The sequence below is a fragment of the Rhineura floridana genome, chromosome 1 (assembly GCF_030035675.1).
Source record: "Rhineura floridana isolate rRhiFlo1 chromosome 1, rRhiFlo1.hap2, whole genome shotgun sequence".
NCBI classification, from domain to species: Eukaryota; Metazoa; Chordata; class Lepidosauria; order Squamata; family Rhineuridae; genus Rhineura; species Rhineura floridana.
The window spans coordinates 29127272-29152416 of record NC_084480.1 but is presented as its reverse complement, the minus strand read 5'-3'; the positions used below and the strand labels follow the sequence as shown (position 1 = coordinate 29152416).

The window sequence follows — 25145 nt, the reverse complement described above, 5'->3', positions numbered from 1 at the left end:
TTTTGCTTGCTACTAATCACCAATTATTACAGCTGCAATCTACACTTAACCAACAAGCAGGGATTTGCTGCCTTGAATTAAATTCACTAATAGGCAAAAAACCTTGCAGTTTAAGAATGTACCTATAGCCAACAGATATTTCAAACTTTAAAAAGCAGGGAAATCAGGCAGCTATAGTGAATGCACCAGGGGAGCAGGAGACCTGACCTCCTCTCTGAGATATTGTACTGCCCTACATATTTGTCACAATGCAAACACAATTTGGGTTGGTCTTTCACAGTCCAATCCACTTCCTGTGTAGCTTGGAAGAATTTGGTAACGTGCCTCTGAGCACTCTGTTCCACTCACAGCTTCAGTCAGATCAGCTGACTGTTAAATGACTGACCACAGGAGCTCTGTCGGGAATAGTCTCAGCACCCTTCACAAACTACACTACCCAGGATTCTCTGGGGGAAGCAGTGACTGCCTCACCTGAAATCAGTCTGGTGTGGGTGCAGCCCCGATTAGGCAAGCCCAGCAGCTGTGAGTCTGACTTTTAGAACGCTGATAGTTGGTTCTTACTGAGCATGCCCGTTCAATGCAAAATTTCTTAAATTAAAAATCAGCCAAGCATTTAAAAAAAACTTTTAGATAGCAGAAGATGAAGATCAGAGTATGGGACAAGGTCAGGAATAGGATTACAGGTACTCTGTGAACATGGCTGAGTTTTAATGAATTTCAACAGATTATGAGAACTCTTGACAGAAAAAAGTCCAAAAGGGCTCTGGATATTTGTGTATCGCCATGAAAATTGAGAGGGTTGTTAAGCAAGCGTTTCTGAGTTCAGGACTATAAATTTTGTAAGGTTTTGTTTTGAAATGAGCTTATGCAAAGCATCAGAATGGCATGGGGTATTTTCAATTTAACATTGCGGAATGTGAAAAATCCACGGTGACTATAGTATGCAGCCACTCTCGTGGCTGTATAATTAAGTGAGATTCCTTGAGGATTATTATAATTATTAATTTTTGTGTGTGGAAAAAAAGTGACCAGCAGCTGCTTTGGAGGCTTGTTATGCTGATGCATCATGTAATAAAGCACCTGGTCTAAAGGAGTAATGTGTGAAAATATCAGCAGAAAATTTGCTCTTCAGATTAGTGTTTTATGAAATGTTATAAAATTTTATTTTGGAAAGTGATAATGAAATAGAAGTGTCTGAAACCTTTTTTATTTGGCATCCAAGGTTTGTTTTTGACCTTGGGCCTACAGATAAATTTGTAAGTGTTCCCTCCAGACGATAGATAATAGCGTTCCAATTAATACCTCTAGTGAAACGAATGCTTATTTCCAACGTCCCCAAATTTATGCGCCAACTCTATTCAAATGGCGAATGTCACTCACAGAGTGTTCCAAGCTATAACGAGGTCTGCTTTATGCAACCTAAACTTAACGAGGAGTTGGTCAGCCGAGTGTTTGTCGGCCGCAGCAAAAGCCAACAGAAAGTTAGAGTATAAAGCCGGTTCCGTACTAGATCGGAAGTGGCTCTACGGACTAATTTCTCAAACTGACAGAGCGCGGTGTTTCCGCTTCCGGAGGAAAAGGCGGTGGCGGAGGACTTAAGCCCGATGTGACCAGGCTGGCTTGATAGAGCTAGAGAGAGGGGGGTGCCAGGTAATACCGGGTCTCCTTTTCTGTTGGGGGCTCATTCCTGCCGTCTCCCCCTGCCGCATGTGTTTAAGGGAACAAACTGTCTGCTCAAAAACCTGATTTTTCTTCGCTTCTAGAAGTGAAGCTCCTTCCTTTGAGAGCTTTCTACTTCTCGGTGGTGGTTCAGTTTTTGCGAGAGGAAAGTGTTTGGGGACGCAGGCTCCCCCCTCTCCTCCACAATATTTTATTTATTTGTTCCATAAATGTATATTATCTCACCCTACTTCCCAAAGGAGCCCAGGGCGGCCGACAACAGACGATAACACAATAAAAACGTCTTAAGAACAATTCCAATACAGATGCAAACTGGGATAAAAGTCCCTAATGAAAAGGCTTGTTGAAGGAGGAAGGTTCTTCATTAGGCACCCAAAAGACAGCAGAGGGCGTCAGTCTAATATTTAAGGGAAGGGAATTCCAAAGGTTAGTAGCTGTTGCCCCTCACTGATACTTAACTGCCTCTATATAGCACTCTGTGTATCTGTATAGATTAACGGGTGGGATATCTGGTAGACCAACCTTCCTGTAACTTGTTCTCCGAATGGAAAGCATGCATTTATCACGTGTGTGCATGCTCACATACACGTTTATTGTTATAGTGTTAACTTCTGCTGTACCTGTGTCCTTTTATAAACATTGATGTTATAGAAAACGTTGGTCTTGCCTAGCAGCTGGGTGAGCCTGCCAAATGCTGTTAATTGTGAGTTGTGATGCAGATAAATTTTGTCTGCTATACTTACCTGCAAAAACCAATAATATCATTTAATAAGTTTGAAAGGCTTTTGCAAAATATTAGTAATTGGCTCAGAAAGGAGCTGGTTGCTCTCTTGCACCGCTTGCTTTCCATATTCACAAATGTATCTAATCCCTTACTTGTGTATTGGTTGATTCAGGCAGCCTGGAATCATGTACTAACCACTTTATGTGTGGTATATGTACTCTGTGGGGGAAGTTGTAGGTTCTGACCATGTGGTTAAGCCCAAAGTTAACAGTTTGCAGGTGCTTAAGAAAATTTAGGAAATCAATGGTGGAAATGCTGGTTGTCTAAGCTTTCATGGGCACAAAACGTGGAGATGAAATGTCCACAAATTCAGCCTCTGGCTGAAAGATGTCCTAAATCTCCTTGTAATAATCACTGTTGTTTTTAGTGTGGTGTCACCTACCCAGATTTATTACTTATGTTATCACTTACACAAATACAACATCTAAGACAATTCCAATACAGATGTAGACTGGATAAATATCTCTATTTAAAAGGCTCGTTGAAAGAGGAAGGTCTTAGTAGGTGACAACAGAGACAACCCATCTAATATTTAATGGGAGGGAATTCCAAAGGGTAGGTGACACCACAGTAAAAAATAATGATTATTTTAGACACCACACTAAAAATAGTGATTATGATTATTACAAGGATGTTTAGGGTTCCTTTTGGGAAGAAATGCAGGATATAAATTTATTATTAAATTTATTACTCATCCTTCACCAGAAGGTCCTAGACTGGGTTCTAACTATATAAAATACAGTATCAAAAACAGGTTAAAATATGAATTAATATGTTTTGGCTTTCATTTCAGAAGAGTAGATGGTCTTGCTCTTACATCTGCATCTAGAAAATCCATGTATTTAGGCACTTGTCTGGCAGCCATAGGTGGCAAGTAATTGCATGCATGTGAATGAGTGGGTTGGTGGAGGAGGGATGCAGTGCTCTGACCATAGCACTCTCTCTTCCACATCTATGCAGTGCTCTGACCATAGCACTCTCTCTTCCACATCTAGCATGGGAATCAGTGGACTGCTGAAGGAGGGACAGAGCTTTCTATTACAGGCTAGTGATAAATAATTTTTGGCACACTATTAACTTCTGTGAATTCAAGGCTGATGTAGAAGTCACAGATCATGGCCTGAATTAGTTTGCAAAAAGTAGTCCTTTTTCAGTAGGTTGCCAAATTACCTGTGTTGGGACTTGTAATCTGTTACGGTTTGTGTTAAAACAAAATTGTGCCAATGGTTGAAAATCCTTTTTTTTAAAAAAGCTTTTTGAAATGGCTTCTTTTGGATGGAAGAGGAAGATTGGTGAGAAGGTGTCGAAGGTAACATCTCAGCAGTTTGAAGCTCAAGCTGCCGATGAGCAGGATCTTGTTGACAATGACGAAGTTGATTGGCTTCATGACACTAAAAGAAAAAAGGGACTACTCCTGGAAGACTGTCTGGCTAAAAGTAAACACCTGAAGGATGAAGGTGCAATTTTGGCTGAAAATGAAAGGTAAGGCTGCTATTTTTTTAACGAAATAAAAATATTATGGTGGCTAGTTCTTTTTTCAGCAGTGTGTGTGTATGTATATGTGTATGCATGTATATAATTCAAGACTCTCTTCTGAAGAGTATTAGATTTGCTGAGTCTTAGAAAATGTCAAGGGACTGTATTCAACACACTTGTTCTGTCAGCACAAGGACTTTTGGCTGTGCAGCGGAACTTCTTCTCCTCTCTCTCATGAGCACCCTAAATCTGCTCTGGGAATCCAGCAACCTCCCCCTGCTGTGCAGATTTGGGGAGGCTGCGGGATGTGTGCAGGGACAAGAGAGGGGGAGAAGTTCTGTTGCGCAACCTGAAATCCTTGCACTAACGGACTAAGTGCATTGGATATCACTCAAGCTTCCAAGACCCAGTTGAGATGCATGTAACCCCTGTCCCCCTCCTCTCACACGTGCATTTCCCGTCTCTTTTGGTTTCAAAGCTAACTATGGTTTGTGTTAAGTCTGCACTATACTATAGATGGCACCAAACCACAGTTTGCTACTAGTTGTGGTTAGTGTTAAGACTGGTGCAGACATAAAAATGACCATAGCTAGCTCTGAAATAGAAGGTGTGGGGGAATATTGCACAAGCCAGCCATGTCACATTGGTACTGATCCAAAGTACCATATGTATATTGATATCGTTTGTTTTAGCATATGTGAAATCATGTATTAGTTCTTATTGATGTGGGGATTATCTGCCACTGCGTTGGGTTCATGCCTTCTATAGTGCTGCTTTGTAGCCCATCAACAGCAACAAGTATTAAGCTCATCTTATCCCCCCCAGTATTTGAAGGGCATTGTATCTTCATGTGGATCTATACATCTTTCAGTTGAGTCTGTTTCCATGTAACATTATAACATACACAATTCCTTGCGCATAAAATTAAGTTAAATTTTCACAGGTTAATAATGCTGCTCCCTCTCAGTGATGGCCATCTGTTACAAGATATAATGGAGTTTGCAGACTATCTCCATGTTCCTCTTTTTTATGCCGATAAAAATGAAATAACTGAAAAACTGAACTGAACTGGTTTTGGTTGCCATGTACAATTTGATAATCAGGGCCATTTCACAGATTACATAAGGTAAACCTAAGTGTATGCTCAACAGAGAGCTGCAAATCCAGAGTTACATTGTTGCATGTATTCTTAATACATATTAGGTGCACACCTAAAAATGGAATGTGTGTGAAGTAGCCTTCAGTCAAAGACTGTGGTCAAAGAAGTGTACAGTTAATAAATATTTTTTTTATCCACAGTCTAGTAGTAGTGTGGTCTAGCCACTAGATGGTGGTAGAGACTACTTTAATGCAGCACTGTCTGAGAATCAGAAATAGGGTCAATTTTTAATGGATTTTTTTTAATAAAAAGATCTTTGAGCGGAATGGGAACAACTAGTTATCATCTAAACAGATGGTCTAGAAAGAATTTGAGAGATTTCGTTTAATTACTATAGACAAGTCAGTGACCTAAGCTGTGCCACAATATGATGCAACTATCAGATGATAAGTTTGTCAGATCAATTATCGTGCCTTCTTTGCCTGTGGTTGAAATTATTTATTTAGGGGAAATGTCCTAGGTGTGAAATCGTGGGAACTTGCTACCTTTGTTCTGCACTAGAAAATCTGATATACTTGACAAGTTTTTGTTGCATTGATAGATATTTGTAAATTATAAGGTCCTTCTATCTTACTTTAGGTAAGTAGCATTTCATTGTATGTACAGACACCAACTTTGGGGGTAAGCAATACCCAAATAATACTACTATATTCTTCGCTATCAAAAAGCCACCTGATCTACAGCATCATGTAAGACCTTGCTTCATTTCATCTGAATGACATTAATCTGCATGATGCCTTAATCTGACAGGCTGCTTCACCTTTTAAAGCCTTGGTGAGATCAATGAGACCTAATTGTTGGCTGTTCGAACAGAAAGGTCAGTTAGAGATAGCTTCCAAAAATATACATGCTCTCTAGTCAGTGCTAAATCCAAGATGTTATGAGATCGTTTACTGCTCATCCATAGATGATAAAGGCATATTTTCAGCTGCTGAAGACTGAACCACCAAAATTACAATATGGCCAGACTCCAGTGTATGGATCAAAATGGACTACCCACAAAATAGTTTTTCAGATGTTCACTAAAGGTAGCTTCAGATGTATGTTTATTCCATCTCACAGGGTTTTATTCTTTGTTTGTGAGGGTGATTTGTGCACTAGCTGTGTGAGTGCAGATCTTTGTGTGTGTAATTTTCTGATGACATGCAGTTGATTTTGGGATGCCAACTTGGATCAGGCTTGAAGCTTACTGTTGTAGGTTCTAAATGCTTTGGACACTAAATATATGTATAAATGTATTCTGATGTAAGAAACTGAGTTCTTAAAAGTCCTTATGGAAACACAGCCTAGTTTGGGAATGTTTAATGCAAGAGCTTGATCTATGTAACTTGGTTGGATTAAGCACCTTCCTATTTCCATTTTGTGGTATTATGGATGATGAGTAATTATAAATAAGGCTGTCTATTCATGTAGCAATGAGGTGGGAGTGATGAGATAGAATGCTGAGTAGGTCGCATTGACTGGATCACCTAAAATTATAGCTGAGGGAAACCATTTTTAATGTTCCTCCATGTAAAAACGAAGAAAAGAAAATCCCTGCAAATATTAAAACTACTACATTGGTGAGAGAGGTTCTAGTTGAGCACATTACTTGTTTGTGTCGATTGTCTTTGGGAGGTTTTTAACATAGGGGAATATTCAAAAATGGTGTAGCCTACCACCGTAGAGATGTAAAATTTCTGGAAATTTTGAAGCCATGGATGATTTGCCATTAAATTAAAATGGTTTGCCATTAAATTACGATGTTTGCTATATTTAAAAGTACCGTTTTTTCAAACAAAGTCAAGTGGTGCCATATTTGAGGGGGAAATGCAAATAAAATAACAAAGATGTCATTATTTGCACTCTATGTAGCACTAATGAGATTGCTCTGTCAGTGCAAATATTTCTGCGTGCCCGACAGAGCAAACTCTCATCTCCTCCCCCAGTGCGCTGTGGGGCCAATTTGGGGGGGGTGCAAGGGAAGGGGGGCGGGAATCCTTGCAACATCTCCTGCCAGTATGACGGTTAGTTGAATCTGTCATTATTTCAATTCCTGTGTTCATACAGAGAGAATATGAATTATAATTATGATAAATAAGGTGGTCCATAACAGTGTTAACCCAGCCTTGTTAAGGGGGGGCACAGAGGGCAATTGGCTGGGGCCTCACATATGAGGGGGGGCTCACACATGGAGGGGGCCACATGAATGTTGGCATCGCTGCATTTTGCCAACTCTTTTCTTTCAGAATCCCACTAACTTGAGCACAATAAACCTAATTGGGGGGGGGAATCACAAAACAAACTCTACTGGTGGTAGTGTCCTTTTGTCATGACAACATGAGGAAGAGGGTTGCAGCCACAGACAGGGGTAATAGTAGCAACCAAGCTCAACGATAGTCAGGCTTTTAAAAAAATAGTTATATTTATATCTCACCTTTTTTCCTCCAAGGAATTCAAGGCAGCTTACATGATCCACCTCTCCATTTTATACCTCACAACATCCTGTGAGGTAGATTAGGCTGAGAGTCAGTGACTGGCCCAAAGTCACTCAGTGAGCTTCATGGCCAAACAGAGACTGGAATCTGGATTTCCCCAGTCCAGCACTCTTAACCGCTACATCTGACCCCACATACAGTACAGGGCGAAGGTCCTCAATACAGAGCCTAAAGGCACCAGTGTGCTCACAAAGACCTACCAGAGTGCTCTGCAGAGTCTTTGTTCCCTTCGTTGAACTAATAATGGCCACCAGCTTTGCTTAACTCTCATTGACACAGTTTTCTTAGGCCCTCTGCCATTATAATTGGTCACAGAATCAGAAATGGACACTACCAGCAGAGAGAAGAGGGACCAGTTAAAAGGGTTCTCTCTCTTCTCCAATAAGAACACAAATTAGAACTGAGAGAACAGTTCTAATTGGGCAGGACCAGCAGAGAGAAGAGAGAATAGTTTTAACTGGATGCTATCAGCAGGAGAGCATGTGGATTCCAAGGAGAGAAGAGGAGTGGAGATAATAAGGGAGAAGCTTTACCTGTGCCTCCCTGGAAGAAATAAAGGTAGTTACTGTGGGGGAATAAAAAAAAATTGTGCATCTAGGCCAGGGGCTAGGGGAGGAAGAAAAAATGGAGGACTGGGGCCTGTATGGGAGGAAAAGGGTGTGCATGCGGGTATGGGTGGTGTATTTTATTTACAGGTGATTTGGGGAAATGACTTGCCTTCTGTGAAGTGGATGTTATATTGGAGCAGAAGATTGTGGATTGAAAGGAATTGTTTTATGTTTGGAGGCTCATGTGCCCCATGTCACCTTTTACTAAGGTTCTCGGTCACTTTACTTGCCTTTAGGCCTTCTGTGAAATGAAAGTTTTGTTTGCAGTAGTAAATATTGGGATTGTTAACACACCCATGGCAGCCATTTTATGACTGGCCCTTCCCTGCCTTTGGCAGCCATTTTCTGGCAGTGTCCAGATTATTTTCTCAAAATTCCAAATGTTCCCATGGACCAGAAAGGTGGAGACCCCATACATATTAACTTAATCATTGCTTTTACTGTTTTAAAACAGTAAACAGCTTGCTTGTCTCTGCCGCCATGTCTTCCTTGCCATTGCCCTCCCTGCTGGGCTTTTTGTTGTCCAGTTTGGTGGAGGGGCAGCTGTATGATCTTCACCTTTAAAAGCCCCAGAGCCACTGGGCGCCGGGGCCTCTCCCACGGGCAGATCCATCTACGCCGAGCAGGCCTCCACCCCTCTCCCCTCCTTTCCTCTCAGACCCTGTCGTTTCCATCTCTCCCACGGGCAGCCCCACCCACGCAGAGCAGGCTTCTATTTCTTTCCTGTCCTTTCTTTCCGAGCCCATTGTTTCCACCTTTGCAATGACCTATGACAGCCAGAACGTCGACCGCTTCATCCCCGTGATCAAGTTGAAGTACTGCTTACCGTGGACATTATCTGTGTTGGCAAAAAGCTGGACTACTGCTGCTCCTTTTCCTGTATTGGGACTGGCAGACGCAGTACCAGGAGGACACCTCAGTGGTATCATGTTTTGACGTCAACATATTGATGTAAGAACTAGTAGACCTTGTCTAATTGTTTGGAATTTATTAGGAAAGTGTGATTTGTTATTGTATTTTCATTGAAAGTTCCTATTGTTGCTTTTTAATAATGTTATTACCTTGTTATTTAATTTTTGTGAATTGTACTGTTTTTATTGATATGCATTTCTATATTAGTGTTTATTTTTTGTAAGCCGCCTTGAGGGCCTTTTGGCCAAAAGGCGGGGTAAAAATAAACTATAATAATAAATGCATACATAGAATTCAACTACCCATCCACCTTGTGAGTAAGTCACTCCCTCTGTAAATTTATTTTATTTATTTATTATTAAAATTTATATCTTACCCTTCCTCCCAGAAGAAGCTCAGGGCGGCAAGCAAAAGCACTAAAAATCACTCTAAAACATATTAAAAACAAAAGACTTAAAATATATATTAAAACAAAACAATCATTAAAAGCATATTACAACAAAGTATCTTTGAAAAATCTTTTTTTTAAAAGCTTTAAAAACATCTAAGAAAAGTAATTCCAGTGCAGATGTAGACTGGGATAAGATCTCCACTTAAAAGGCTTGTTGAAATGTGTTCCTTTAAGGGAGATGGTTGATTTATTCTTGAATGTCTTAATATTCTGAGTGACTGGGAGTGAGAGGTATATTTGAGCATGTGGCATTTTGACAGTTAGGGATTGTTGGGAGAGTTGGCATTGGATCGCGTGGGGTTTTGTAGTGGTAGTGTGGGGTTAACAATGGTTTGTTATTTTGGATTTAGATGGTGAAGGGGTGGAGTTAGAGTAGGTGTATTTTAGGTGCGTAGGGCTCTCCATGGCGCAGAGTAGCAAGCAGCGGTAACGCAGCCGAAGCTCTGAAAACGGCCGGAGTTCAATTCCAACGGAAGGAGGAAGTCGAATCTCCGGTAAAAGGGGTCGAGGTCCACTCAGCCTTCCATCCATCCGTGGTTGGTAAAATGAGTACCTGGCATATGCTGGGGGGTAAAGAAAGGCCGGGGAAGGAACTGGCAATCCCACCCCATATATACGGTCTGCCTAGTAAACGTCGCAAGACGTCACCCTAAGAGTCGGAAACGACTCGCACTATAAATGCGGGGACACCTTTACCTTTTCTGGGTCAGGCAGGATTTTAACAAGTTATAAAATGCACAGTAACTTAAGTGAGGACCTGTTTTGAAACCATATGCTTATGAACACAAGGTAATATTTATCATTTTAAAAAATGCATCTGTTCTTAAATATTGTTTTATTTCACACACATGCACACTTCATTATTTCGCTATTCGCTAATTCAGATACTTTGTATCTGTGCTGGCAACATACACCTGAAGGTGTTATGGTAGCAGGTTACAGGGCTTAACTCATAGCTGTGAGCTTTAAAAAGACAACGTGTCACAGGGGAGTTGAGGCTTGCCTATTTACCTGAGCTGTTATAGCAATAGAGCTAAGGGAATGTAGAGGAATCCCTAACAGCATTGCTATATTGGATGGTGTAGAAGAAGTACTAAAACCGTGACTCCTTCTGCTAACAAGTAAAGTGGGTTGGTGAGGGGTGGGGATGTGACAGGTTCCACTCTACATTCTAGGTGTTGTGTACAAATTTTGTGTCTCCATTTTATCTGATTTGAGAAACATTGGATGAACAGAAGGATGGATGGACAAATTGAATAATTATGCCTCTGTTTAAATAAATACTCTAAAAATATAGAATATGGGGGCAAAATGTTTCCCAGTTTACCAAAAACTTCAGCCTAAATCTGCCCTTAGGGTTTGGGGATAGGGACACCAATTGTATGGTTTGCCTAGGTGTCAGTTGCTGGTGGCTGGTCTAGGGCTGCCCCAGGGCATACCGCCCCAAGTGTAGACTGTGTTGGATTGCACCTTTTTATTTATTTAAAGTATCTGAAAATTTGATACGGACTTATGATAATTAACTCCCATTAGGGATAAGAGCAAGAACTTACTACAATTAGTTTAATTAAAACAAAAATCTTAGCAGTAGTTTGAAGAGGACCAGATGTTTGTTTTCTTACGGAGTCCAGGACTGTGCCTTTTGTGATGGGGGCTGGAGGAGAAGATAGCAGGAGAGTAGTTGATAACAGAGACATCCTGGCATTGGTAATCCAATTAGTGGTGTTCCACATTTTCAGCCCCACTTTGAGTAGAAAAGTAGAACCTGTACAGATGTGGCTGATCACAAGAAGAAGGAATTTTGAATTAAGCAAATCCCTGCTTTTATAAAAACCAAGAAACTTAAAAGATACTTTGTGTGAATGTCTGAGTTCTGAACCTGTGCAATACTGGAGGAACTTCCTGCTACGATATTTAGAACTGATCATATGGTGTGAAAGACTCCTTTTTCTAACAGTTTGGCTTCTTGTTTTTCCCCACCTGCCAGATCTGTTTCTCTGAGCGATAAGAGCTTCCAGTTTATGGGTTTTATTTTTTTAAAAAAAGAAAGAAAAGAAACTCGGGAGATCTTTAGCTAATGTCTGTTACCCATGATACTTAAACACACTGCTCCAGATTAGAGAGGTCTTTTCTATGTTTCAGGGAATAAGCCAGGCATAGCTTAAATAAAATAAAATACTCCCAAACATAATATTTGCTTTTTTCTCCACAGAAGCGATATAGTCTCACATATGTAATGGTTAATGGTTAAGAGGAGGTATGATTTAGCTGTAGTAACTAACATAATCCTATTCATTTTTTTAGAAGCAAGCCCTGCTGTGTTCATTTAAACGGATGTTGTTACCACCCAGACCCTTATCTAGTGGATGCATGGAGAGGAGGGTTCTACACGTTCTTAAGGAATGAAGCTTAACTCTTACGGCAGCTCATACTCTGGCTGGTGTTATTTCAATATAAAATAAATCTTGTCTTGCAACTGTTACACATTAATGTTGGAGAACTCAAGAGGGCCAAAACCAAGAAAATCAAAAGGCGGGTTATAGAATTGAACCCTGGTCTTCCAGGTCCTAGTCCAACACTTCCAGGTCTGAGTCCAATACAATTACAGATGTTCATTTTAAAATGTTTTAATTTAAAAATATATCATCAAGTTGTCCAAATGTGTGTTTTCTTTTTACTCTTCACTTGAGTTCTTTGCATTTTTTTGGGGGGGGGGAGCAGAATTCTTGTGCTTTTAACAGCATTGTGGTAGGCAGAAGTTATTATGGACTAATTCATAGGGTCGCCATAAGTCGGAATCGACTTGAAGGCAGTACAACCAACAAAGGTGTATTGCAATGAACTTGAACTGAACTATTTTGTTGCTTTTTAAAAATGAACTTTCCAAGCACTGCTGCTTACTAACGCAATCTTCACCTTATTCAGAAGTAAGTAAACTCCACTGTGTTCTGTGGGGCTTACTCATGAGAGCAGGCCTTTTGTAGTGCCTTTTGTAGTGCCTATTAAATGTGAGTTTCCAGCAACTCACTCACTCTGTGTGTGTGTGTGTGTGTGTGTGTTTAAACAGGATTAGGAGTATTACTGAATGAGCAGATATCTAGTAGGTATGACTTAACTGTGTGCACACTCATGAAAGCGAACACAGGACTAAAGCACTGCTATGTGCTAAGTATTACTGATACTGCAGTGTTAAGTGTCCACAATTTTTTTGTAAAGGAGAAGAATAGGGAAAGAACACGGAACAGGTGGAGGCTACACTTTTCTCCCTTCTGAGAAGCAGCATTGCCAGCAGGGACCCCTTCTGAACCAAAGTGAGATGCTTTACAGTTTAGTTAGGTGCTAATTATAAAACTGCAATTGTAAAACACAGTATGTTTGCAAGGGAGGAAGATGGGGAGAAAACTGGAAAACTTGGCCATGACCTCATTGGACACGCCCCCATCAGCCCTACCAGGGCTGGTGGGCACTTCATATTTATCATGGACTTCTAAAAACTGAAGGTTTGCCCGGATTGAAACAAGCTTACCATATCACATGTCTTAGACCGAAATGTTTCCTTTTTTCCCAGTTTTTTTCTGGGCCTTCACATCTCACCCAGCCCCCACAATAGTGCTTTATTCTGTTGCATGTGTAGATGCAGATCTAAGGCTTTTGCCAAAATATGGCAAAATATGGCAAAGTATGCTTTTTGCCAGCATACTATTGATATGTTCAGAATTAATCTCTACCTTTCAAGTTAACCAACCTCACAGGGTTGTTGTCAGGATAAAAATAGGGGGATTGTGTCAACTGCTTTGAACTCACAGAAGATACAAACAATGTAAATGCAGTAGAACAGTGGTTCCCAACCTGGGGGACATGACCTCCACGGGGGCAGTGAAGTAATACAGAGGGGGCTGCGAACGGTAAATAAATGAATTATTTATTAATTTTTTTAAAAAAAGTCTTCACTTCCTGGACACTGTCTGCTCCCCATTGCTGCTGCAGATGGCACCCCCCCCCTTGCTCCAACTGAGAGGGGAGGACTTTTATGGAAGAGGCAGAGCATTTCAGGTGCACTGAGGGCAGGCATCCGCCTATAAAACATGTGGCAGATGCCAAAGGAGGCTGAGGGTGGAGCTACCAGGAAGAAGAGGGGATTACTTTCACCAGCTACCAGCTCCTCACACTGCTGCTGCTGCGGATGACGCCCTTACTCAGAACAAGAGAGGTTTTCATGAAGCAAAAAGAGCAAGGCTCCAAGGAAGGCTGCTTTCCCTTTCCTTCCTGGCAGCCAGCCTGCCTGCCTGCCTTTCTTAGCTCCTGCTTCACTGCCACCTCCTTTTAAAAATTATTCTTATTTGCCAGGCTGCCCAGATCTCACTTTCAACCCATACGGAGCCAAGGAGCAGTGAGGAACCTCAGGACTTGCTCACCTCCCATCTTTGAGGCTGTGTGTGTGCCAGCATCTCCCCTTTCTTCCATCTATACTCTGTCCCCACAATCTCTCTCTCTCCAAGATGCTGCAGCAGTTGAGGGCTTCCCCCCATGCCCAAATGCCTGCAGCTGGGGCAGGTGTGTTTGTGTGCGTGCGTGTGCTGATCTGTCTTCTGATCCACTCTCATTCCTCATGTGCATGCTAAGCAAGTCAGCCGTTCTGATAATCATCCCAAAGCCTAAAGCACTAACACCCCTCCTCAATCTATCTATTATTTTTATTTATTTTATTTATTTTTAAAACTTATATACTGCCCGACTAGCAATAGCTCTCTGGGCGGTGAACATAAATACAATAAAATACAGGAAAATACAAAAGCATCACAATCTAAAATCAAATTTCACAATCTAAAAACTGCATGACTAAGATCAAATTACAAACATTACCATCATTAAACAAAAAATTAAAATGCCTCGGAGAAGAGAAAGGTTTTAACTTGGCGCTGAAAGGATGATAGGGTCGGCGCCAAGCGCACCTCCTCGGGGAGACTATTCCATAGTTCGGGGGCCACCACTGAGAAGGCCCTTGATCTTGTCACCACCCTCCGGGCCTCCCTATGGGTCGGGACCCGGAGGATGGCCTTCGTAGCAGACCGTAGTGTACGAGCCGGTTCATAACGGGAGAGGCGTTCTGATATCTACCCTTTTGTCTTCACAATCTAGCATCCCCACCACTGCAGCATTACTGCTTCTTGATGATGATGATTATTATTACTATTTTAAAAAAGCTCAGCAGGTTGGCTGAAGCTAGGTCCACATACTGCAGCTGAAACTTATTTATTTATTTATTACAGTAGGGCTCTGCTTTACAGCGATTAGCTTTACAGTGATTCGCTAATACATCTGTCTGAATTAGACACAATTAGACAAAAGCCCCACTCATATGGTGCTTGTTCCGCTTTTACGGCGGTTTTCGGGCATCACGCGCCATTCTATTCAATGGGTTCCGCTTTACAGCAGTTTTCGCTTTACAACAGGGGTCCGGAACGTAACCCGCCATATGAGTGGGGCCCTACTGTATTGCATTTATATCCCACCTTTCCTCCTCAAGTTGCTCATGGTGGTGCACATTGTTCCGCCCCCCACTTTTCCATTTTATCTTTACACCAACCCTGTCAGGTCAGGCTAGAGACTGTGTCTGGTCTAAGGTCACCCAGTGGGCTTCATGCTGGGTGAGGATTTGAACCTGGATCTTAGTCCAACACTGCAACCCGCTGGTGTTGGGAGACAGGACTGTACATCTTCAGACTGTGTGTGGGGGGGGGGAAATACCAATTTGATTGGACCTTTGCATTAAGAAAAAAAAGCAACACCTCCCTGTCTGCAGAGAGCTTTTTATGGAAAGGGGTGGTTGGAGATGTGATTTTGCCATGCACCATTTTTTCAATTAACAGAGACTAAAATTACAATTAGCGGGGGGGGGGTTATGAAATTTTTTGAGCTTACAAAGGGGGTCCCATACTCATAAAGGTTAGGAACCACTGCAGTGGAACATAGATAAAATATATAAATGGAATGGAACTTACCAGTTTTTCTTGATTTTTTTGGTGTGTAAATAGTTTTATAAGCCTATTGCATACTTTTTTTCTACATAACACCTATATAATGTGAAAATCCTTGCCCAGCCTTTCAGGTATTTCTCCCTCTGCTCTCTTCATAGTTTTTAGATAACTCTCTCTCCCGCCCCCCTCACTTGTTCATTGTTCTCCATTTTACCTATGGTTTAATTGCTAGACTATTGACGTAAAACCGTTAACAACTTTGCTTCCTGTCTACTTATTGTTTCTCAGCTTGATTAAAAAATTATGATGGAGGATAGAGATCTACAACATTACTTAATCAGTTTATGTTTGGCATAGGGACAGCATAAAGACCATAACACTGCTTGAGACCCAGGGCCTTTATAGCTGTTATTTCCCAACACATGCTGCCTTCCCTACATTGCTATGATACTAACAAAATGTTATATCTTGGTTTAAAGGTACTTTAGATGCTGGATCATTGAAAGCAATAAAACCTTGTTCTTTCTGGATACCAATTACTTTTAGATGTGGGGAATGTTGACAGAGGACAAAGTTGTTGGAATTGCTTAATCAGTTTAGGAAGCTGGCACTTTTTGCATAAATGTAAAATGAAAATGTGATATTTTTAATGAGCCAAACAGTCTCGGGGGAAATGGACCAGCAAATAATATTATGCAACAAGTTAGGAAATGAAGAATATGGCATGCAATTGCTTGCAGGCTTGGGAGAGATCATTGCTGAAGCTGCAATTTTAATAGGATAGAGTTCTTCAGATCCTAAACAGTTAAAACTCTTTAGGCAATCTGTGCAAACCATATATTACAAGAAATATGGGGCTGCCACTGAAAACAGAACCCCTCTGTCAGGTTTTGCTTCCCATTTGCTGTATGATGTGTAGGAGAACTTTCCCTTTGTCATGTGTTCCCCTGTCCAACTCTACTTCATTGGCTGGCTTTTGAAGGAAAAGGATTATGATATCAGGAGGCAGAAAATACTTTACTACATGCTACAGAAGATGGGAGTGCATTTCAAGATGGGGTTCCATTTTTTTGATTACTCAGACCATATGATTTGCAGAAGCAGGGAGGCCTTGTTTCAGGCCTGTTAAGTTGCTGTGTGCACAGAATGCAAAATTGGGCAGACAACAAGGATGAGATTGGAGCTGCGATCATACTCAGATTTACCTGGAAGGAAGCCCCGTTGAACCTAGTAGGACTTGCTTCTGAATACATATGCAAATGATTATATGCTACGAAGTTAGGATAGTGGAGATTCTACAGGCCCTAAAAGAAATCTCATTCTGTTATAATTTATAGAGAGTACAAAGGTTTTTATTAGAATCATATATAGATTTATCTTTCCTGGTTTTAAAACGTTTCATTTTCAGAATGAAACTTGACTGCAAAATATCAAGCTTTGGACATAGTTTTTTTTATTTAGTATGCTCAGAAGAAAACATTAAATTCATTTAGAAACAGCTTGAACATCTTCCACACATCAGCATTTAGGGCTGGATAAATTGCCACAATGGTAACAGATATTTATATGCATTTTCTTATCTTAGTGACTAAAATATTTGATTGTTTCACCAGTGTGTTTGCTAGTTTTCCATGTTCAGAGTCTGAAGTAGTACAGTCCAGGAAAATCTTTACCATGTGATTTTTACCAAATATGTGGACTGGCCCTTACTTCTTTTGAATATTAGGATTTTAAAAAAAAAACTGAGGGTGTTTTTAAAAAATCTACGATATGCCATAAGGAGGGGTAGATTCAGCTGTTAATATATTGAAAAAAAATAAAGCCTTGGCCAAAACTTTTTCTGAACATAATGGAGAGACTGTGTAACCTCTGGTGCTGACATCACTGGAGCCCAAGAAGGCATTACATTATTTCTGAAGACAAATTTTGACAGTGGATATTATATGCCATCTGTTATGTGTCCAGAGGACCCCTGCAAGTCTTTGGAATAGCTTCCCAAAGTGGATGATGAGAGATCCTGTCACCAAGGATGTTTAAGAGCACACTTGTTGAATTAATGATGATTGTCCATTAGGAGACTCAGCCCCTCATTATTATGGAAATGACAAGTCTTGGCTGTTTCCAGTTTCAGTTATCCAAGGAAAAATAAGAATGAGCTCATCTGGAGGGTCCTCAAAGCACTTTTTTCCAGGATAATAAAGCACAAATACAGCAATTGCTTGTAAGAGGAAAAGAAAGGCATTTGCAGTGCTACTGGTTACCATGGTAGTTATATATACTTGGAGAAAAGACCTTCTGGGAACTAAATTATTAACTGCATACAAAAGTGATGGAAGGGTGTGACATCTATTTGCTGCTCATCTTTACAAAGCAACTTTCCCTGCCCCCGGACATTCAGAGTTCCTGAAGTCCAGAATATGCTGTTGCTCTTTTCAGGAGAAATTAAATGAGCAAATATTCTGCACAGAAGTAGAAGTCACTGAATTGTACACTACCTTAAATTGCAGCATGACACCCAAGAGAGCCAACCTTACCAAACAGGAAATGGGATAAGTGGGAGCCTGTCCTTAGTTTTCGGGCATATGTATCTTTCTGAAAGAAATGACTGCTAATGTTTAGAGAAATTCAAGGTTTTCTGTATTACTCTATAAAGTAGTTTAAGTTTCGTGAGTTGTCTGCAGAGCCCTGGGGATAGAATATAGGGTCTAGGGCAGAGGTTCTCAAATTGAAGTCCACAACTGTGAGCCCCATTCATATGATTTATGGAAAGATTGCACAGCTGTCAGGAATATTTGTTCCACAATATTTTGCAGAAGATGAAGGATTGTAGCTTAGTGGTAGAGCATCTGCTTTGCATGCAGAAGGTCCCAGGTTCAATCCTCAGCATCTCAAGGTAGGGCTGAGAGAGGCCACTCTACTTAACCCTGGAGAGCGGCTACCAGTCAGTGTGGACAGTACTGAGCTAGATGAATCAATGGTCTTGACTGTGTAAAACAGGTTCCTGTTGGTGTTTGGCCCTGCATTTGTCTAACTTTTTTTTTTTGCAGTTGGGGTCACTGTTTTGACCCGTGCCAGATTGATCAAACAGGCTATAGCCCTGGTGCAGTCTACTGTTTTTTCCTTAAAATTCACCAACTAAAGGGATCCTTTTCAGTAGTTTGGACTAGGGCCTATGGTTTTTTATAATATGCCAATATTTTTTATTATGGTGCTGGCACTGAATGGGGGATTTATTTAATGATCCATTGTGCTCCCCCCCCCTGCCATTTTATAGTGGTGCATTAAACTGTAAAGGTTGTGAACCACTGAGCTTGAGACTTTCAATTTTTTATTTCTGAAAGGAAAGGGGTCAGTGAAGAAGACTGCGTCAAACACAACCTACTGCTTCTTAATTCCAGGCTGTGAACTAGTTTTCGTTACTATGTCCATACCCAAACATTCTAACTGTCATTGCTTCACCATAGCAAAAAGCAAACACCATCCTTATGAGAGACTTAAAAACCTGTGAAATGCAGGGCCCACTTTGTGTGTTGTTGGGACCTTACAACTGTGCTTTGCCCCCGTTGATCCCACAAGTCTCAAGCATCTCCTTTCTTTATAATCCCATCCTTGTTTGTTTTCTGGTCACTCTAGAGAAGAGGTGAGGAACCTGTGGCCTCCAGCTGGAAGTTGGAGGCCAGCCCCAACTAAGCATGACCAGTGGTCAGAGATTATGGAGCTTGTACTTCAACAACACTTGGAGGACCAGCAGATTCCCCATCCCTGCACTAGAGTTTTGGGTACTATATAGAGGAAGAAAAGAGAAAAACAAAAGGTTTTCTAGTGTTTAGTCAAGGGATGTTTGAATACCCTTGCAAAACACTTGCCAGAGTTTCTTGGGTATAGTCATGACACATTTTTAAATTTGGTGGTAAGTGTGTGAGTGAGAGTGTGAGTGTTTGTTTCTCATGGAGTCTACCCAAAAGGATGATTAGTTGTTGATTCTTTTCTACTTTGGAAAAGAATAGTGTCAAAAGGACATTAGGTAAGTGGTCCTTAATTTAATTTTATAGCATCAATCCTACACCATGCTAGGCAATTTAAACTGAATTTGAATGCTGTGATGGGGAACCTTTGGCCTCCTCATATTGCTGGACTATAGGTCTCATCCCTGGTCATCCTCCAATAATATCTGGAGGGCCAAAGGTTTTCCACCCTTGGTGTAAAGGGCCTTATGTGCTAATGGCTCCCATGTGGTTTGTCTTAACTCATATATTTTCTCTTTTGCCATGAAATGGCTTTTGCTGAAATAGCTTTGTCTCATGGAATAATGTGTATTATCATTTATATGATCTCACATAGTATTTCCCCAAAATGAAATGCGATATCCCAACAAAGGAGGCAGTTTTTATTTCTCAAATGTCAGGTGACCTTATTGTCTTCTCTTAATAATCATAATATTCTCTGCCAGCCTTTCTAAGAAAATGTTCTGACAGTTAAGAGCAGGGGTGATTGGACTTCAGGTTGGCAGGATGTCTGTATTTCCCCCTAGAATCTCTAGGCCCACCAGCTGGAGCCAAGTGCAAATTAATGGCTTAGAAAGAGGGATGGGGATAGAATTAAGGAACAGGCCCACACATTTGTTTTCAGTATCAGAACTGAACTCTCAGTCCTTTTGCACAAATATCCATTTTTGTGTTTTCCTCCAAGCTTTCTTTGTTTCAGCACCCTAATTTGGAAAATAAAGTTGTTATTCAACAATTTGAGGGTTAGAAATCTTTCATCTTCTGCACTCAGTGGAACTACCTGCAGTCTATCTTCTGCCCGCTCCTGGTTAAGAGGGTACTGAATTATGTAGCAGATCAGAATACAAGTTAAGAGGAAAGTAAAACATAAAGTCCTAACAAATATGTAGCTCAATTTGAAAAATGTGGCTTGCGTACCATACCTTGGCTTGTTACGCCATCAGCATTGGGGACAAAGTCATGGCTGTCGGTAATTAATTTGGATATAAACCCACCTTTTCAGGGTTTTGGTAATTTGACTTTGTTTGCATTTGGATTCAGCTTATTTCAGCAATTAGTATGGTTTCTCTGCACTTGTTCTTATAGCCCTCATAAGGTTGGTTTCCATATGACAAGTATCTTCTCCAGTATATATTTAATGGTGGTGTTTTCTGTACAGACTGTTTGTGAGGTGCAACTTCTCCTGTCTCTTGCTAGTGTCGTTTTCACTGTCATTTGGATGCAGTGATAAATACAAGAAACTGGGTTTTGAGCCCTCCCTTTGTCCATGGGATATGGCCTATATCCGTAACCTTGGTAGCCCTTCTCTCTTTCATGTGCCAGTGACATGAAAATGGAAATTCCTTTGATTGGGATTTCAAAGATAATGGATCTCTTGTGTGCATATGCTGCATGTGTGGACGAGGCAACCTGTTTTAAGTGAGATATCACCCATGTGAAGCAGTTGCTATTCAAATTACAATATTGTTTAGGATGGACCACTCACATACAGTGCAAGGCAGTTATTTTTTACAGCTTATATCTCACTGTATGGTCAAGCCTCATTGATTTCATTGGAACTTACTTTCCAAGGGAGCATGCTTAGGATGGTTATGTGCATGTTGTTGTATTGTAGCATCAATTAGATTTCTTGTATCATATTGTCCTTTATACATTGCTTATATTTTTAACCCAGTTGCAAAAACTGGGACATCATTTGTGATGTCATTTATCTATGTTGTATCACAGTCTGTTTATGAAAGAATTTTTTTACTGTGTTTCTTCTTTTTGTAACACTGTTGTGTATGTTTTATGCTTCTTATTTTAATTCATTTTTTTTTAGTTGTTGCCTGGCAGTTCTTATTCGGTCGCCACCAACAGTTTACAAACAGAAGATGGGGGGAGGATGAGAAGGACAGGAAAATGGTAGTGGAGCCTCCCATTTTTAAATTGTTGGCTTAATTAAAGCAATACAACTGCTTTTCCTCAGAGAGTCCACACAATGTGGGTTAGAATTCTCATTTCCACCCATAAACATGCACTGAAATGCTTCCATCTTTTTATTCAACTAGCCTGATTGTGAGGTCAAAAAATAATTGAAGTGTTAAGTGATCTTGAGTTCACACCTTTTGAGAGAGATCCTTTTGCCTATTTATAATTGAATGTGACCAAAGTACCAAGACTTAGCTGTCCATTATCTCAGCCAACAGCACTGCAGTTTCTCAGAATCACAGTTCTGGTGAATGGTGATTCAGAGGGAAGGGTGCTGCCAGGTAAAGGAGCCACTTCCTGTTATATTTTCAACTGTTTTTGATGGTGCCAATTTTCTGAACTCTTTCTGCTGGTGTTGGCTTTTGCTGTATGGGCATAGGCCATTCATTCACTGAGGACCAGTTAAAAAGATAAGCATCTTCAGTATGAAAAAGCTTCAGTATGAAAAAGCTTGTATTTAGCTCCTACGGTGTCCCCGTGTTTTATAGAAGGAAATCTGGCTAGATCATTCTCAGTGGTCCTTTATTTAAAAAAAGAAGTAAGCTTTCAGCACAAAAGTGAATTTCTCATTTGTGAGAGATAAAAGGAAGAAAACAGCTTCCTTTGGGGGGGATCTTTCTGTTCTCTTTTACCCTTTACAAACCCCATTTCTTTGATACCCACAGACATTGCCAGGTGAGACTCCTGCATTTGGATGTCTCCTGAGATCAGCTTGTATAATGCAGTTTCTGACAGTAATTAGTAAGTTGATTTGACTTGTATGGAAACAGTATTGCTTTTCTTATTGACCCGGGAAGGTTGCACTAGGATATTCTTATCAAACAGCAGATACTGTGACAGGTTTAAGAGTGATAAACTTCACACAGTGTTCTTTGACCTGGCTTTTCAAATAATTATTGTGTGCCTATACATGTGAGTGTTGGACAGGGAGATTATATTGCAGTCTCTTTGTAAGATGAAATATAGTTCTGCTTGCTTAAAACCAAAAAATAATGGCTTACCAAAGCCTGAACTTGAGTTTAGAACATAAGAGACCTGCAAGGTAAGACTAAAGGCCTCTTTTTTTAGACGTCCACCTTGTAGAGAGTGAAATAAATGTTTCCAGTTCTTAGTAATAACATAATATTTTAGATACTTGGTCTATGTTTTTTTAGTTTACTTAAAAGTACTTTATAATAGAAAAGTGGCATAAAAATAAAATATTCAGAGTGGTTGAAAAGAAATGTATAAAAAAACCCAAAGACTAGGATTTTTAAATAGTACTAGGCAACTAGGATTTTAAAACCTATTTTGCGTGTTTCATCTTTTCTGAATGCATATTTCATAAATCAAAATTAATGTGCTTATCAAAATTGTTACTCTGTTCATAAAATATTAGGGCAAGTGAGTCATAATTGTATAAAATAATACATCATCTACATCTATCCGACTCATTAAAATAGAATATATAGTCTTCTGTGTCCTCATGGCATTTTTATTCCAGTATTTGGTCCATCAGTTTGCTGCCCTGGGCTCCTACTGGAAGGAAGGATGGGATGTAAATCAAATAATAAAATAAATAATTAATCAAATTATGTGTAAATTGAAATGTCTGACACTGCTGATCACCCGTGTTCTTATAGATAGGCATGTGAACTTCAGGCATCCCACATGTTTATCTGCTCTCTTCCTTTAAAGAAAGAAAATTAATGTTTTATATCTTAACATTCAGCAAAAATGCTGTCTGATCTGTGTTTTTAGTCTGCTTTTTGTTGGTAGTGTTCCACCATGAATGTTGGTTTGTGCTTGAAATATTTTTTTAACCTCTGCAAATGTACATCAAGTAATCTTCCAGAAACAGTGAGCAATATGAAATATTTAGTGTGGTGCCCCACTAAAATGGAAACTGTTTTATTCTGGAAAAAACATCAGCTGTATTAAAGCCACAAGGAGGCACTAAAGCACGTTCATTTCTTGGGAGTTACTGTTTTGTAACTTGGTAAAGTAACTTATGAGAGCTGGAGGACTGCACAAATAACTATTGTGCTAGCTATACTAAAATGTAGACTTATTAGTTATCTTATTCCATAAGAACAAAGAGGAGTCCTCTTGACAAAGAGGAGATCAGTGTGTCATATTGTGTGATATGTCAGGAATATGTAAAGCTCCATATTCTCACAAATATTTAAATTAAAGTCTAGGTCTGAGCATGTTTCAGAACAATAGCAATCATTTTTTTTAGGATGGGGTTAGCTGGAAAGTTGAGAAGAAGTGGAAGTTGGGTTTGTTATGCTCTTTGTGAAATTTAACTTGTGTCTTTTAAGATAAGTTTATAGTGCTTTATAATCTTTACTGTAGGAGTAACCAGTGTGATGCCTCCAGTTCTTGTTGAGCTCCAGTACCTGTCAGCCCCAGCCAGCATTGCCAATGGTTAGGGATGATGAGGAGTTGCAGCAGCAACATCTGGAGTGTGCTATATTGGCTACCCTTGCTTTAATGAAATTCTAACTATACACTTGGCTGGCTGCATGGGATTATAACCCCCAGCTCAGATCCGTCCAGCTCTAAATATGGATTCTATCAACACAACCATGGAGGGAGATATGCAGAAAAAAATAGTGGTGTAGGAGTAGTGTTGTGGTTGGACTAGGATGTGGGAGACCAGGGGTCAAATCATCAGTCAGCCATGAAGCTCACCTTAGACCAGGCACCGTCTCTCAGTGTAGTCTATGGAGAGGAGAAGAACCATGTATCCCATCTTGAGTTTCCTAGAGGAAAGGTAAGAGATAAATGTAATAATAAAATTAAGTGCTGTGGCCATTTATTTCTGTTTGGGAGCACCATAGAGCAGAAAAGGTCTTGTAGCCAATTGTTTCTGCTTGGGAGCACTTTAATAACTCTCTCTCATAGTGAACTCAAATAGTGAGTGTCAACAGGATTATAGCCGACATGAATGACAGAGGAGCAAGGAGTGCATACTTGGGGAAACCCTGAGATTTGCAGAAATGATTCTTTTTTTAAAAAAAAACCCTAAAAAGGAGCGTCTCCAGCCCTGCACACACAAAAATTCAGACTACTGAAGGCTGAGCATTTTCACTATTTGAAAAGAAAACCAGAAAACGGGGGGGAGGGGGAGAGAAAGGAATTCCCTGCTTTGAGCCTCTTGTAGACCTCCGTATATTGTTTGACTCCAACTACCATCATCCCTGACCATTATGGTCAATGTTAAGGGATGATGAGAGCTATAATCCAGCAACGTATGAAGGGTCACAAGTTCCTGACTCCTGTTCTGCCTGCTTATAGTATCCTGACAGAGAGCATGGCCAGTCACTTAGACCGGTGGGACTGTGTTGCAATCCTGGCTTCCCAGTGCCAGAAAGGGGCAAGGAAGTGGGGAGCTCAGCATGATGTGGGCACAGCAGCAGCATCGGATTCACTGCACCCACATTGTGGCAAGCGGCCTATGCCCTTCCCTTCTTAGTGGCCATTAATTCGGCCAGATAGGTGACTCAAAAATAAAATTTTATTATTATTAGTAACAAGCAGAGACACAGTGTTAGGAAGCCAGCAGTGATGCAGCCCAACCTATGCCATTTTGCCAGCCACTAGTGGCTATGCACACATGTTCCCATCCATCAATGGCTATTAGCCATTGTGGCTATGTAC

At 40.4% G+C, this 25145-nt stretch overlaps 1 protein-coding gene across 6 annotated transcripts in view; it reads left to right on the top strand.

Moving 5' to 3' along the window:
• The first annotated feature begins 476 nt into the window (after positions 1–476).
• TTC33 (tetratricopeptide repeat domain 33) overlaps positions 477–25145 on the top strand; it is a 51813-nt gene continuing 27144 nt past the window's right edge. Inside the window, exons 1-3 of one of the 6 annotated variants that reach the window (XM_061617000.1) lie at positions 477–522; positions 1920–2106; positions 3717–3946. In XM_061617000.1, coding sequence (XP_061472984.1) covers positions 3726–3946 — 221 coding nt within the window. In that variant the 5' untranslated portion in view covers positions 477–522; positions 1920–2106; positions 3717–3725. Of the gene's footprint in view, positions 523–594; positions 684–1508; positions 1651–1919; positions 2107–3716; positions 3947–25145 lie in introns of those variants that run through there. The other 5 variants (XM_061616989.1, XM_061617006.1, XM_061616999.1 and 2 more) reach the window with 5 other exon arrangements.